Source organism: Atractosteus spatula, chromosome 1, assembly GCF_055471065.1.
Source record: "Atractosteus spatula isolate fAtrSpa1 chromosome 1, fAtrSpa1.hap1, whole genome shotgun sequence".
Lineage (NCBI taxonomy): Eukaryota > Metazoa > Chordata > Actinopteri > Semionotiformes > Lepisosteidae > Atractosteus > Atractosteus spatula.
In genome coordinates this window covers 34781388-34797397 of record NC_142706.1, presented here as the reverse complement: position 1 = coordinate 34797397, position 16010 = coordinate 34781388, and the positions used below count along the sequence as shown (strand labels likewise).

Genomic DNA, 16010 nt, shown 5'->3' with positions numbered 1-16010 from the left:
GTATAGGATGTAGAGCCTCTTCTCATTTTTATAATACCATTTTTCAGTTTTTATAAATGCTTAATGAGTTCAAAATCAGTCACCTTAATTAAAAAATAAATAAAACAAAATATAATAGGCTAGTTAATTATTAATGAACCCATAATTTCAGATTATTCCTTCAATGTGTTTCATATATGGTATTTTGTCACGGAAAGCAATATAATCAGATTATTTTAATGTGGAAACCCTGGAAAACAAATTCACAACTAAAGCAAATTATTCGTTTATTTAAAAAAAAAACTACCCTCAGCTGTTCCGCATCCGACACAAGCGGCGTATTGAGGAAGCAGCAAGGAACAACGCATTCACTTACACCGATACATTTCGTCCTTATTTTTGGTATAAGTTAATGTGCAAACACGCATTGCTGGCATCTTTTGGTCACGGTGTCTTTTTATGCACCGCTAGATGGAGCCGTTGTATTAACGCATCACATTTCCTAGCATTAACTGAAAATAAACTGTAACAGCCTAACGCTAGCCATAAAGTGCAATTTATATCTAAAATTAATTTTAAAGAATATAAATAAGAGCTATTAGATTGAATGCTAAACCTCTTTAAATGTATGTTATAAAAATATTGAAAAAATGTATGAGGTTACAACATTTACGTTAGTTACATAAGGATTCCCCGCACATTTTATCCGTTCTCATAATCAGTACATATGTTGCTTTGGCAATTAAATACATTAAACGTTCCCCTTTATGTTCGCCACTATCTACCTGACAACATTTTTGGATAATTAGACGTAGTGGTAATTGTTAGTACGTCTGATTTCTTTATTGAAAGTTTGGTCTTACCAAGTCCTAAACTGAGTCGCAATAACCCATTGTCACCGGCGGGTTTTTGTCAACGACTCTTATCTTGGATAAATGTTTACCTTGCGTTAGAGTCTCCGAACAGACCAAAGCTGTGCCGTCTGGTCAGAGCGTTCACACTTAAATGCGGAATATCTTAGGGTCACATAAACACACCAGATGTAAAAGAACACTGTAAAACACAAGAGCAAATAACCAGTGGATCATTTAAATGACTGTGTGCTTTCTAAAGATAAAGCCTTTTATTTCTCAAATGTGATTATAATAATGCGTTTTTAATATGATAATGGGCTGCTAAAGCAGAATAGAAGATTATTATGCAGACTGCATTCCTACCAATTCCAACCTGTGACTTTATACAAGGCACTGAAGTACCGCAATGAGGTATTCGCCAATTACTTTGTGAGGAAAAAGAGAGATACACGAAGACAAACAAGAAATCTAAAGACTTTACAAAAGAGCAAAAAACATTTCCTGATTATAAGCATAAGTAAATAGGTGGGGTACGCTTTTAAGTTCTCAGATTCAATACAGCGTGCTTTCCATATGCAGTTCCTTATATTCAGTTAACCATCTGTGCCGTTTTAACTGGATAAAAAAGTTTGTGATGTACTGTACTATAGTGTAGGGTCTTACAGGTGTTGGGTACAAAGTAACGTAAAATAAAGTTTTAAAACGACATCACTTCATTTACGACACAATAATTAATTAAAAGCAGTAATGTTAAACGTTTATTTTTTTACGTTTGTTAGTATCCCCAACACTTTTACTGGGGCATTCAAGACATGGATTCCCTTGGACAACGTTGTTTTTCATTCATAAAGTGATGTCAGTTGAAGACTGTTTCTCTGATAGGCCTTGTCTTTAATCAGCGTGAACTCTGGTTGGTTTTTTGTTTATTGGGATGTGTGTCTGGGACTAGTGGGCAGGGTTTAGGATTACTATTGGGAGAGTGAAGAGCGAGAGATTGCTCCAGTTTGCTGCTCAATTCAATCGGAGTCTCAATAGCATTAACACTGCAGGGGAGGAACTCTCTGCCAAATTCAGGATACTAAACAGACTCGGGACACGCTAAATCCGCCAGATCCCTGACTAGCATCACAGCCCTAAACCGATTCCCTTTACCAGAATCGACTCGTGGAATCCGTGAGACAGGAAAAGGACAATTTTATTTCGTTTTAATTCCGGAGAGGCATTAATCTGAGTTCATATATACATAATTTTTCTTATTCCTATTTCAGTTTTTCGCTTTTTCCACGGTGACAGGTTTTTGTTTTAGAAGATTTTAATTAACTTACATATCCTGAACAATCATTAAGGTAAGATCTATATGTTCCCACTGAAGTATTTTGTATGTAGTCTAGAAATAAAACTTAAACTCACTGTCTTTTGCAACATAATATTTCCACTCCAAGGCAGGTCTTTTACAAGGTTAAAAGTAATGAATAATATAATGTATGGTATCATATGCTGTGGATCATATGAATTATTTTTTATACGAAAATATTGCCATTTATATAGTGTTGAAATGTATGCGTAAGTGATCAACAAATGTTTGTTGAACTAGGAATTGCTGAAAACTGCTGAGTTGAAAAGACTGAGTAAAAACAAAAGGGGACTTCTAGAATAAAGACCCTATGCCTTTGAAATGGTTGCCAGTGAAATGGTAAGAGGGTTTGTGGCTTACAACTCTAGGAAGTTCAGGATTTCAAACACATTTCAGTCAAGCTGGAGCTAGCATGAGTTATTAATTTACTTTCTAGTTGGCTTTGTTTCAGATTCCAGAATTGGATGATATTTAAAGAACCAACTTTAAAGACGTTTAAAAATATATGCGGTAATACAGTCAATCAGCTTTGAAATTAAACATTTCACACCGCAGAGCTCTTGTAGGGGTAGCAGTGCCACTTTGGCTAAGCACCTAATAGTTCAGTTTTCTGGGAGCCATCAAAGTTCTTCTTTGCGCTCGGATGTGAAGTTCTACTTAATTGAACCTGTTTGAATAGAGTACAGAGATGACTACTATTAACTGACGGTATATTTTGGTTTCTTGAGGCCAAAAGGATAGTTTTTTTTTTCATAACGCACCTGCGTTTCTTAAACCACCATCCCGCATCAGATCTCGGAATTCTGTTGGGAATGATGAGGCTGTTGGTGCATCTTACAATTTATGTTTAAGATTCATTAGTATCGTCATCTGTTGTAGGTGTTGTAATTATGAATTTATTTTTAGTGACTACAAAGTGTTTAATAAGTTGTTTTGAGAACGTTTTTTTTGTAACTGGGAATTTATGTTATTTTTAAAACACGGAAAAGCTTGTGCAAAAATGAAGGATTACTTTATTGTAAGAAGTGGAGGCTTAATGTATTACGTATGTGATACAATAACACTTGGTTCTGAAATTAAACAGATACTATTTGCTTTCACTTGTTAATTATATTTGCGTCACCGTTTGCGAATAATGTATTTGGTTTGTAAAACGTAGAAAGCAAAATAAAACAATTGTGAGTTATTTACGTTGTCAATTTGCAGAAATCCAGCAAATTACAATAAAGCGAAGACCGATTTTGTTTTCTCAAAATATTTTCTACCACTTGAATTTGTTTTAATACTGTGATTTAATTTATTGACGGTTCTCACCCATAGCTAGTTTTACTTTATGAGAAATTAAAAAGAAAATAAAAGGGAAACAGTCTATAGCACACCGTAACTAAACTGTAATTTGCATATGAAAACAACCTAAAAGAATTTCTCCAGTGTTGTTAATATACCATCACGTATTCTGAAATCCTCACTTGACTGATGATCCCCAGTTGGAATATTCCCATTATCGCACAATTTAGTGTTGATAGCTGAAATGTATACTTTTAATATATGTTATAGGCACGCATGCCAATTAGACAAGTATATCTCCTCAATCATCTTCCAATGAGGAGCCAGATAGTTTGAGCTGGAGTAATCCGGACATGTAGTTTTTGTATGTGTGTGTGTGTTTTGGCGTATCGGGGTGAAACGCACTGAAGAAAAAATCCAGATGTATAATACCACTAATGTTAGCCTCTTCTTCAACACTGAAATAAGCATTTTAATCAGCATCTGGATGGCGGATGCGTCCTTTCAAATAGTTTGTTATAGTAGTGCTCTACTGTCTTGCTGTACATTTCAAACTGCAATCGTGACATTCTTTGATTATGTTATCCTTAGTTATACTTTCATGTATAAATATTAGTATCAAACGAAAAAAATATATTTTTTTAATTTTAGTTGAAATCTGTCAGATAAAAAACATATGACAAGTAAGGTCGTTTTCAACTTTGAACACTTCCATTGAATTAAGAATAAATTATTTATATTCCAATGTGTCAGTATCACAGTATGAACTGGGAGTGTAAATTATTTTGATCTAAAAATTTTTAAATGAAACCTGTTGCACTGATTAACACACAGACGCCCAGCAGTTATTTAAGAACACAGTGGTGTTCATAACCTGTCCCTTTATGGTTTGTAAAACATGGTACAACCACTTGAGCATTTACAGGCTTCAGAATGAGTTAAAGCTCTGCTCATATGTGTTCCTTTTCTATTTGTACTCAAAAACTGGAAAAATTAATTAATTAAGACTTCAACACGTTAACACAATAGGCCTTCAAAATCAAATTTAAAGCCTTCCTTTTTAAAACATATAACATTTTGGGCTCCGTTTGCTCTGCACAGTAATGTAAGTAAAATTTAAACATGTTTACTTGTTTTATAATATATATAGTATTTTTGTTCCGTCTTGCCCACTACTAAATCTGATGTTAATAAAATCCATGTGTGGTTCTATTGGTGGAGGTTTACAGTGAAGGACAGAGAGTCAAGGCCAAGACTGCCATTCAATCTCTTCTGTTTCAGTAGTTACTTTAATGGGTTTTCTGCTGTTGGAATATGTGGATTCATGTCACAGTGAAATTGCTTTGATAAGTCTTACCTCTTTGTTATTTATAACATGAAGCAGAAGCCACACCTGTTATGGCTGTTTTACAGGCATAAAGGATGGTCTTAATTGGAGATTGCTGAACAACAAACTGGATTAAATGACAGAGAAGGTGCTTACAGAGGGCATTTCTGTTATCTTGCAGTTACTGTACAGTGCATGTTTCAAGATCCATTTGTCTTCAAATACCAGCATTTCTTAACCTAAAGAAACCTTTTGTCTTAGTTTTATTGCACAATTCAGTATGCAGTAAAAAAAGAAATCCAGAAATATAATGGTACTCAGGGGGAAGCAATAATAATCTTAATTTGCTTACTTCTTAGTGCAAAGAAAGCAATTTATCAACATAATGAACAATCCACATTACATATATTTTCAGTGTACATTTGAATAATGTTATTAAGTAAATCATCTTAGCTAAGTGGTGACTCTTGCAATTCACTACCATGAATAGTAAAGGAAGGGTTCAGTAGGAAAATATGAAGCTCTGATGCTGTTGCATCTTAAATATGCATAAAAACAGACATCATTTTTATCAGTGTGTGAAACAAAATTATTTGCAGTCGAATGATCAGTTGGGTAGTAACTGTTTCAATATAATGTGCTTCTTGTAAGCAAAACTATAGGTAGGACATGATTTCCAGTAAAACCTCTCTTGTAGTAGCAATATTTTTGTATCTTCAAAACTGCAACAGCTTCGATTAATCTGTGGGTGTAGGCTTTCAATGGCAGAAACTGCTTTAAGTTTTGAACAGAGTTACTTTTAAACCAGGACTAAAAAATGAATAAATATATAAATAAAATGCAACAAAACAAAGCTGACATGACTGTGGCTGGCCCTGCCTTAAAATTATCCTACCCCAAATTACAATCATGCATTCTCCTCTGTAATTAAACATTAGACTTTATTTGTTCCAGATGGAAAGTTAGAACCCCACAGTTTTATTTTTGTAAATCCATTTCAGGGCCTGGAGAAAGAACACGGTCACCACCTGCAATTGCTCCATGGACCTTTGTAATAAAACATCAGATCTGAACCACATTCACCTCTTCCAGAAACAGCCATATTTTATTCCAGGATCTTGTGCAAAGCTTCTTTACAGACAGAAAAAAACACCTACTTACTCCTCACCCTCCTTAAATGGTGCAGAAACACCTTTCAATATGAAATTTAATATTTATTCTTATTCATTGGGACCGTCAAATGATTTTATGTAATTTATTTTCCACCATTGTGCCTTTTGGGGAGATATTAAATAATTTTTAAATATAAAGTCTTTTATAAAGGACCAAATTATATCAGGGAACGTAACCTTGTGACTTTTAGCTTAGATGTAACCAATTTAATTATACAACTCTTAAGAAAAAAATGCATTCTCAATAATGAAAACAAGTGTCAATAGCAGAGTACTGATCTGTAAATATAACTAAAGAAGAAGGTTTCTTTTTTTCTGTAATGTTTGTTCGCTCACTGATTGAATGGTCACATCAAGGTCACTTTATATGACACACTTTGGGTAAGGAAAAGCAAGTATTTTACATCTAGAATGATGAGTGCATATCTTTATTTTTGTAAACCACTTAAAACAATGAAACATTATGTGACATAGTTTGATCCTTTATGGAAAGGCAAATGTTTCACCTCAGAAATGACGTGCACATACTGTAGTTGCAGTTTAGAAATTGTTTTAAATTACCCCGCAATTACCTCTCAGGTGTATATGAACCTGTTAATCCCACTTTTTCGGATCAGAACAGATATCTTATCATCTTCCCCAACAATTCAAAGAATGGCTTATGTATGATTCCTGTGTTTATAGTGACTGGACTCGGTCTAGGGTTTTAATTTCTTAATAACAGTGAGATATGTGATCAGGATAAGGTTGATTTACACTTTCAACTAACGATGACGTTAATTAATAAAATAAGTGCTCAATTGTACCTCGTTTCTCTTACTAATTACAGTATGAGAAATGTGCAAAATAAGGGTAAACATTTGTCTAATAGTAATTTGAAGATGTCTTCTCTTTAGTATGCAATAGTTAACACAAAAATCTAATAGATCACTTTTAAATCCTGACACTGTAAATTGTGTATTTATTTTCTGTTGTTCTTATGTTCCTAAGTTACTTTCTCTCATGTTTTTACTGATTTGGAATTATGTACTTATAAAGCAAGGTTTTGTTTGTTTTAATTCAGATTAAACACTCATAAGGTTTTTAAAGGTATTTTGTCTGTTTTCTTTTATCATGAAAGAGTTCAGAAATACAAGTTTAAATATTATTTTATCTAGGTACATTTTAGGCTTTTGAAGTACCATTGAGGGTTTAGACAGAAATTAACGTTCTATTTTAAAGAGATTACACTGTAGAACATAATCCTGGAATCAAACGGTATACATTCAGATAGCTGAGAGGCAGACAGTGAGGAACTAGTCTGCATTTTATGGGAGTTCATTAAAAGGACAGGCTTTCACTTGCAGTAAATGGTACTAAAGTATCTGGATAATCGGCTATCATTATTCTGATTAAATCACTGGGGATTTACTTCCCATCAGCTGCGATCAATGTGGCAAAATCAATAAACACAGAGTTTCATTACACAGAATCCCATTTTGTATGTCTTATGAGCTTAAAATGTCTGCTGACTAAGAGAGTGGATGACAGTGATTTATTTTGTATAATGTATAATGGGTATTTTATGCATTTGCTCAAGAATTGTTCTTACTTCTCTTCAGCTATAAAAACAAAGTCCTTTGAAAAAATTCACTGTGTTCCGAATCTTTGATCTCTTGTGTATGCTTGTCGTTAGTTTTCACTTTAATAAGCCTCTCCTAATTGGTACAGATTGTTATATCACAGAGCACAATTAAACAGCAAACAAGGTTTTTGGACTAAAGACACTTGAGTGTATTAGTTGGATGGACTGTTGTCATTTGTGACAACAAACTTAATTATCTTTCAGCTTACTGCTGATACCATGTTTCTCAAATATAATGTGTTTATTCTAGGATGGGGAGTTTTCCTGCATCTGTTCTCTTATTGCTGGCACTCACACTCAGTGCAAGGACCCAGAAGTTTCCCACTAGGGATGAAGAACTCTTCCAGATGCAGATTCGAGACAAATCGCTTTTTCATGACTCATCTGTGATCCCAGATGGAGCTGAGATCAGTGGTTACCTGTTCCGTGACACACCCAAAAGGTACATTCCTTTCCAGATATAATAGTCTCTATAAATGTTCCTTTTCAAAGCATAAAATGAGATATTCGTTTTTTTTTGTGGTGTGTTTCAGTTCTCACTGAAATTCTGATTAAGCAAGGCTTACCCTTCGCCTTAACTCAAGGCTTTGGAAAGTATGTAGATATGCAGGTGTCTCAGACCATTCTTAGCTTATGTAGAAAGAATACTGTGGATGGATGTTGTTGCTGTTTGTGGAGTATAAAAAAACCTGCAGGTCACAGTTCTAGATGGCTTTGTTATTATTTATGATTTAGTATTTTTCAGGTAGGTACTGAAAATGAAATATGGTGCTATCATTATAATGTTTTAAAGCCATAAAACATTTTTGTAACACATTTTATATAGTTACAAATAATAATACAGTTAATTTTTTGTTCAATGCTCTCTAGCACAAAATGCTTGACTTTTTTGTCTTTTAGCTCATACTATGGTGCATATGTAGAATTTAGAACATAAATATCAAATTAATAAATACACTCTATCATAACATGATCATTTATAGGACTGCATGAAGCAACTGTGGTGTTTGATTTTCTGTATATTAGGTTCAGAACATTTGAATGCCTGTGTTTGTTACAGTAATGGCATTTGTGCATTTTTCTAATAACTATAAATGTATCAAGTATTGCTTGATTGCACTGTTTTTAATTTCAAGTTGGTGAAGAATGATTAGTTGGCTCATCTTTAATGAGACCAGTACAGTACTTTCAATGGAACGTCAGCCTAACAGATTTGCTTCTCAGGTGCTCAGGTGTTTTTGCTGTACCTTTTGTATTTACCTGTTTTTCTGCACTTTATGTATTTTAGGTATTATTTTGTCGTGGAAGAAGACAATACCCCATTGTCAGTAACAGTGACACCGTGTGATGCTCCTCTTGAATGGAAACTAAGCCTCCAAGAACTTCCTGAAGAGTCCAGCGGTGATGGCTCAGGTATCACAAAGCATGCCGCGGTCTTTAAGTCTTTTCTGTTACACGTTTCATAGGCCATTGTTTGACAGTGGCCTTAAATGTGTTACTCTCTCTGTGGTTACCCTTGTAGATGTTAAACATAAAACTATCCTGCTGAGTTGAATATTAATATTCCGGAATGGCAAGAAGTATTTGATCATTTAGTCAAATACTTTATTAGATGTCTAAACTGGCACGCTAACTAAAAGTGAGACATTCAAAACTGCAGTGAGTAATTGCCAATCATTACTGAAATCACTGTTTTTTGTTTTCAAAACTGAAACATAGAAACAAAGACAGATATATTGCCAAGGCTTAAAAGACAGTTCTAAAACACTGAAATTGAATTTTACCAACTAAGGCATACGTCTTGTGCATTATTTTGTTATTAATCTCTCAAAACGTCAAAAGATCAGTGTTGTTCCCGACCAACATTAGAAACATGTTCTGTTTTATTTCTAATAGAATCAAAAACTAAACCACAACTTTCATTTCTATAAAACTTACTGTATATGTCTGTCTGTCAATGACAATGATCTAAGAACTATAATACCACTGAAACAGGAACAATACATACATTATATTGCATTTTATAAAACCTAAATGAATACATTGGAAACTATTGTGGGTGTGATTTTTTTCATAATTGTTTTAACATGATCATCTCATCTGTGCACTACTTCCAAAGAATGTGTTATAGTCCTGTGCCTCTTATTGTGTTCCACTCTTCAGAGGGAAAACATTTCCGGCATTCTCAGCATCTGGACAATATCGAAAATACAACAAATCAGTGGACTTGCATGTGAAAATCCAATTATGGTTCAAAATGTGGCTCAAAACCTCTTTATTAGTTAATGTCATCAAGGATGTCTTTACTAATGGACATGTCTATGCTGATTGCCCATTCCAACTGATATTTAAACAGTGATGCAGTAGAATATACTATAACACTATTAGTGTATTTTGAAGACGCTGGCAACTTCTGATCAACAGGAACAATTCTGTGATTTGCATCCACGTAGTCTGTTCAGCAAGCTAGAGATGACTATACGATGCTCTGGCTGAGAAATACTTAATTTAGATCCCAAGAGAAAGAAAAAAAATCCTTCTTGTCCATGTAATACACTTTATAAAATATACAGTAACAAAAAGATGTTCAATTACCAAATCCTATTCATGTCTGCTTTACTATTCCTATTGTCAGTATACACTCTCATATTATGTACATCTATTCCATTCTGGCAGATTTCTTCATTATGGTTTACTGCAGTCAGATTAGTCTAATAAACTGTCAACTCCACTAGTTAGTCTGAAAACATAATATTATGTTTTCTATGAACAGTGAAAAAAGTCTTTTACTAACTGCCTTCTGTGAAGGCAACAAGGGGGCTGCTTATGTATTCATTGCCCAGGAAAGAAAAAAAAGAAAAACTGAGTAACAGTTTCAAATGTTAAAGACTGTTTTGTCTTAAAACAGTCTTAGTGACTTGTAAGTTACTTATTGTGTCAAGAGGTCAGTTAACATTTCTATGACTTCATTAGAATCAACAGTTTGACGTCTACAGTTTGAGACAGATTTAATTCCAGTGGAAATTATTAACATCATATCGTACTACTGTAAACTTCCAGTAAATGAAAAAACAAAAACAAAATACCATTGTATTAACTTGAAAGAAAGAAATAGAAGAAATGCAGTAATGATATTGACCTACATTTAAGGTTTCGAAGTGTAATTTGTATTTACAGTTAAAGGTAAGGTTAAATGTGTTTGTATCCATTATGTTTATATTTTTACTGACTTTAAACCATTTACATAACCGAAACCAAGAAAACAAATTTCTTGTTCTTTTTGCAGGTGCACCAGAACCACTGGACCAACAAAAGCAACAGATTATCAGTGAAGAAGGCACTGAGCTTTTCTCATATAAAGGCAATGATGTTGAGTCTTATGTAGCTTCTAGTTCCCCTTCCGGCTTATATCAGTTAGAGCTCATCTCAACAGAGAAGGACACAAATTTCAAAGTTTATGCCACCACGACTCCGGAATCAGACCAGCCTTATCCTGAGCTGCCCTATGACCCACGAGTGGACGTCACCTCCCTGGGGCGCACCACTGTCACCTTGGCATGGAAACCTACGCCTACTGGCTCTCTAATGAGGCAGCCTATCCAGTACTGTGTGGTTATTAATAAAGAGCACAACTTTAAGAGTCTGTGTGCCGTGGAGGCCAAAAGTAATGCTGATGATGCATTTATGATGGCGCCCAAACCTGGACTGGACTTCAGCCCTTTTGATTTCTCTCACTTTGGGTTTCCATCTGAGAACGACTCTGGCAAGGACCGGTCTTTAGTGGCGAAATCGGTGGCTACGAAGATGTCTCGTTCATACTTGGCTAAGCAGAAAGTGGATCTCCAGAAGGTTTGCATAGGGAATAAGAATATCTTCACTGTGTCTGACCTGAAGCCAGACACCCAGTACTATTTTGATGTGTTTGCAGTGAGCACTGTTACAAACATGAGTACAGCGTATGTTGGTACTTTTGCCAAAACTAAAGAAGAGGCCAAGCAGAAGACGGTGGAACTGAAAGACGGGAAAGTCACTGATGTGTTCATTAAGAGAAAGGGGAGCAAGTTCTTGAGGTTTGCGCCAGTGTCCTCACATCAGAAGGTCATGTTTTATATTCATTCATGCTTGGATGCCATACAAATCCAGGTTAGGAGAGATGGCAAACTTCTGCTTTCTCAGAACGTGGAGGGCGTAAGGCAGTTCCAGCTGAGGGGAAAAGCAAAGGCTAAGTACCTCATTCGACTGAGAGGCAGCAGGAAAGGTGCATCAATGCTGAAAATACTAGCCACCACGAGGCCCAACAAACAGCCATTTCCATCTCTCCCAGAGGATACCCGTATTAAAGCCTTTGACAAACTGCGCACATGCACCTCTGCAACTGTAGCATGGCTGGGCACACAGGAAAGGAATAAGTTCTGCATTTACAAAAAAGAAGTGCATGACAATTACAACGAAGAGCAGAGGAAAAGAGAGCAGAATCAGTGCATGGGCCCAGAGACCAGGAAGAAGTCTGAAAAAGTCCTCTGCAAATACTTTCATAGCCAGAATCTACAGAAAGCTGTCACTACAGAAACGATAAAGGGCCTTGAGCCTGGAAAATCCTACCTACTGGATGTTTATGTTGTGGGGCACGGAGGGCATTCTGTCAAGTATCAGAGCAAACTGGTGAAAACAAGGAAGTTTTGTTAATGACTCTATTTAAAAAAAAAAGTTTATTTAACTCAAAATGATATTCTACTAAAGAGTGTATACAGACTGACTACTTACACAGCTGAGAAGCTGTGACAGTATTTGAACTGTGTAGAAAGATATCCGCTTGTATATTTGTGTTTACATTATTCAGTGTTCGTTTGGACAACCTGTGCGTGGTGCTTCCAGACAGCATATGGAATTTGCGTTAAGATTGGGCCCATGTCTGAGTATCCCAAGAGGAACAAAGATTCAAGACAGGAGATTTCTCACCAACTTGGTTTCTTCATTACTGCATGAATTGCATTAAGTCATACAGTAGAACTAAGCACTGCAGAGACAACTTGTATAAAGCTGACTGCCTTGTTATGCATTCAGTACATATAACCGTAGAGGAAAATTAAATTATTTTATACATTTCTGCCTTTGTTATTATAATAATTTTAAAAATACTGTAAATCTATTAAAGTCATTGACATTCAGATGTAATCTCAGTGTTTCTTGGACTGCATTCTCGCCAGTTTCCTCTGCTATTGTAATTGTTTTTTTTTCCTTTTGTGTGATCGAGTTTAATGTTTTATTATGTCTTTAATGTAAAAAAAGTCTTACAGGTATTCATGTACATGATAACTAAATATATAAAAATTGCACATCATGCAATATTTTTGGTAAATGTAATGAAGCCCAGAAATATGTATCTGTTCTCTCCAGAAGTGTACAGTTGATCTGCAGTATCTATGCTTAATACGTGCAGCTTCCCTTTCAAGGTACAGTGACTTACAGCATCCCTGCTATGTATATTCTGATGGAATAATGATCAGTCGGTGTGAGTCAGGTCCAGTTCCAGTGGATAAAAAATATTAGGTCACACAGTGGAGGTGATGCTGTTATTTTACTTGTAGTTTTTTCATGTTTTTGTATTTGCACATGGAACAATGTAGCCATATTTATACATTTAAAGTATTTGAGAAACATGTATGTTTTGAGTATTCCAAAGTTTTAGTTCTTTGTTCTGTGGTCCCTGTGCTTTGTTACTGCATTAACTGGAAAGTCCTACTTAGTTTTTGAATGGCGCTACAAATTACTGCATCCTAAATGCCACTCAAGCGAAGCAGGTAAGCTTTGTCCAAATCAGGTTGAGAAAAATAAAAAAAGTCACACAGGATACACAGATTGCTTTACATCTGATGCTTTAGGTTTAGAGAAAGTGCAGGACATAGTTTTTAAAATGAATTGTTCACCAGTGTATTAAATGCTTCACTCTGTGCTAGCAATATAAACATTTGGTGCTTGGAAGTTATGTTTAAATACATATAATTTGCTATAGACCTGCTCTGGTTATTACAGGCTGCTTAGGCTCAATCAAATTATCACTTGCAGACCATGGACAGGACCACATGGTTTGCGTTATCTTCAAATAACTTGCAGATTAATTGGGAACACTACATTAAACTCAAATAAATAAAAGACGTCTGGAGGGGCTAATAAAATGTTTCACCCAATATATATTTATATGAAAAAAGGACTGCATTTAACTTACAGGATTTTTGCCCCTAAGTGTATATTTTATGTAATAGGGTGAGGAAGACCATTCGTTTAGAGTACAGACCTTTTCATTTTGAGGTTCAGTGTATGACAACATAAACAAACATACAGGGGAACTCAGGGTGTCAAATTCCCCTGCTCTTTATAAAAAAAATGTGACTTAAACATTCATCAAAGCAGTCCTAGTTAAATATATATATATAACATATATTTGTTCTAGAAGGAATACCCTACAGGGCTATGGTGTATTTTAAAATCAAGCAGTCATTATAAATTAATGGAAAGTATATGAACTTTGAAAGTATATGTGTAAACATTCGTGCCTGTTAAATGTCTCCTCTGCTGAAGTGTGCGGTCTTAAGCGTTCACCTAAAATTTGGTGACAAGGATTCATACAATGTTAGCCAATAATCACATCCCTCCACATATTATTAGGTGCTGTGAATGGACTGTTAATAGTAATATATAAATATAAATGTTCTCTAGGTGAAAACCTGTTCACCTCTTTATTTCTTTCCAACCCAAATAAAGTCACAATTAATGTGCAACCTTGTACAGGTCAAACGGGTATCTTCTGATATTTTTTTTTATGCACAAATTGATATGCACAGACATGCAAATATTTTTTCCTACATTAGAATTTGATAGGCAGTAATGGGAAGGAAATTGGTGATGTATGGTGTTTAAAAGCATTTTTTAAACGTTGTCTTTATGAAAGCAGAAATTCAGAGAATCATCTTTTCAAGGAAATGACCTAATCAAAAGTTTTATTCATATTTGGCTTTTTTAAGTTGATAAATGAATGCTTTAATTTTATTGTTTTGTACAGGTTGAACTTGTTGGAAAACTGCCTGAGTTTCTCCACTCAGCTATTAACTACAGTGAGTCAAAGGTGCTGCATTTCATACATGTTTCCACTGCTGTCTAGAACGGAAGATGCTGCACAAGGAACAACTTCACAGTAAACAAGATTATCCGCATTATAAGCTTAACCTTATTGAACCTCATTTGACACATCTCTTTCCTTCCTTCTGAAAGCTGTGCTTGCAGGAATGACTGTGCAGACACAGATAAAAAAGGATGATAGAAGTGGGCTGTGTACTTCACAATGATTCAACTTTTTCCAGGAGCCAGGACTTCCTGACAAAGCAAAATGCAGCAGCAGTGATCAGCAGGTGTGTAGAATCAGGCTTGTGCTCGGAAACGTGTATTCAAAATTTTGCATGTGAACTACAAAAAATTATTTGGAAGTCAAATAACTTGTTTGAGTGTTTAGTCTGAAAGGCAGCATGTGGACTTTAGTCATATATGCAAATTGTCTATGATACAGAATGTTTTGAAATTCAAAGAATAATTGTCTGTTCTGTGGATAGTTGCACAGTGAAATAACACATATAGTGCTGCTATTTCTCATTAGTATTGTTGAAGCCAGTAAGGTTAAGATTCATTTCACAGCTATGGCTTGAGTGTTGTAAAGTTCAATGAAAACAAAGGTTTATCCTCAAGATAAACCACAACACAAATGATCTAATTCTTTTGGAGGTGTGTCCAATCTTTATTTGTAATAATATAATACATTATATTTACAATTGCTTTCCAAAAAATTTCCATAAAGTGAAGTAACTAAGTAAAACCAATGTTACAACAATAACAATGCTACAAATGTATTATTAAATACATATACATAAATAAAGTTGTAAATTGTAGCAGGTGCTCTGACATCTAATTGTACATACATGATTTTGGTAAAGTCATTTTTGTAATGACATTACCAAAAATTACCAGTCATTACCAGTCACTTTGTTTTTGCAGATTTGTAATTCATCAACAGGTGGGTTACTGTGACATTCAATGGCTCTTTCTTTTGATACTCCATACATATTAAAAACTTTTGCAAAAAATTTAAATCTTTAAGCACATTTTAAACATGTCTAGAGCCACAATGTCTCCAATGGATTTAGGCAATGAGTTCTATAATCAGGGTGTTTAACGGTGAAATGATATATATCACCCAAAAGTCTAGTCTTAAAATCAAGAAGACCTGAATCAACAGATCTCAGATTAAGAGCTGGACTAAACTCATGCATACTCCTTCATGCATCTTGGAACTAGACAATTCAGAATCTTAAAACACCCCTCCCCTTATATTTATGTTTTACATAAATGCACACAAACTGAATTT

At 34.9% G+C, this 16010-nt stretch overlaps 1 protein-coding gene across 1 annotated transcript; it reads left to right on the top strand.

Annotated features, from left to right (window-relative positions):
- The first annotated feature begins 1833 nt into the window (after positions 1-1833).
- On the top strand, positions 1834-12772 carry ndnf (neuron-derived neurotrophic factor). The gene is made up of 4 exons (XM_088909268.1): positions 1834-2179; positions 7848-8039; positions 8886-9010; positions 10884-12772. The coding sequence occupies exons 2-4, from the start codon at positions 7849-7851 to the stop codon at positions 12281-12283; spliced, it is 1716 nt and encodes a 571-aa protein (XP_088765394.1). The 5' UTR covers positions 1834-2179; position 7848; the 3' UTR covers positions 12284-12772.
- Positions 12773-16010: the final 3238 nt, after the last annotated feature.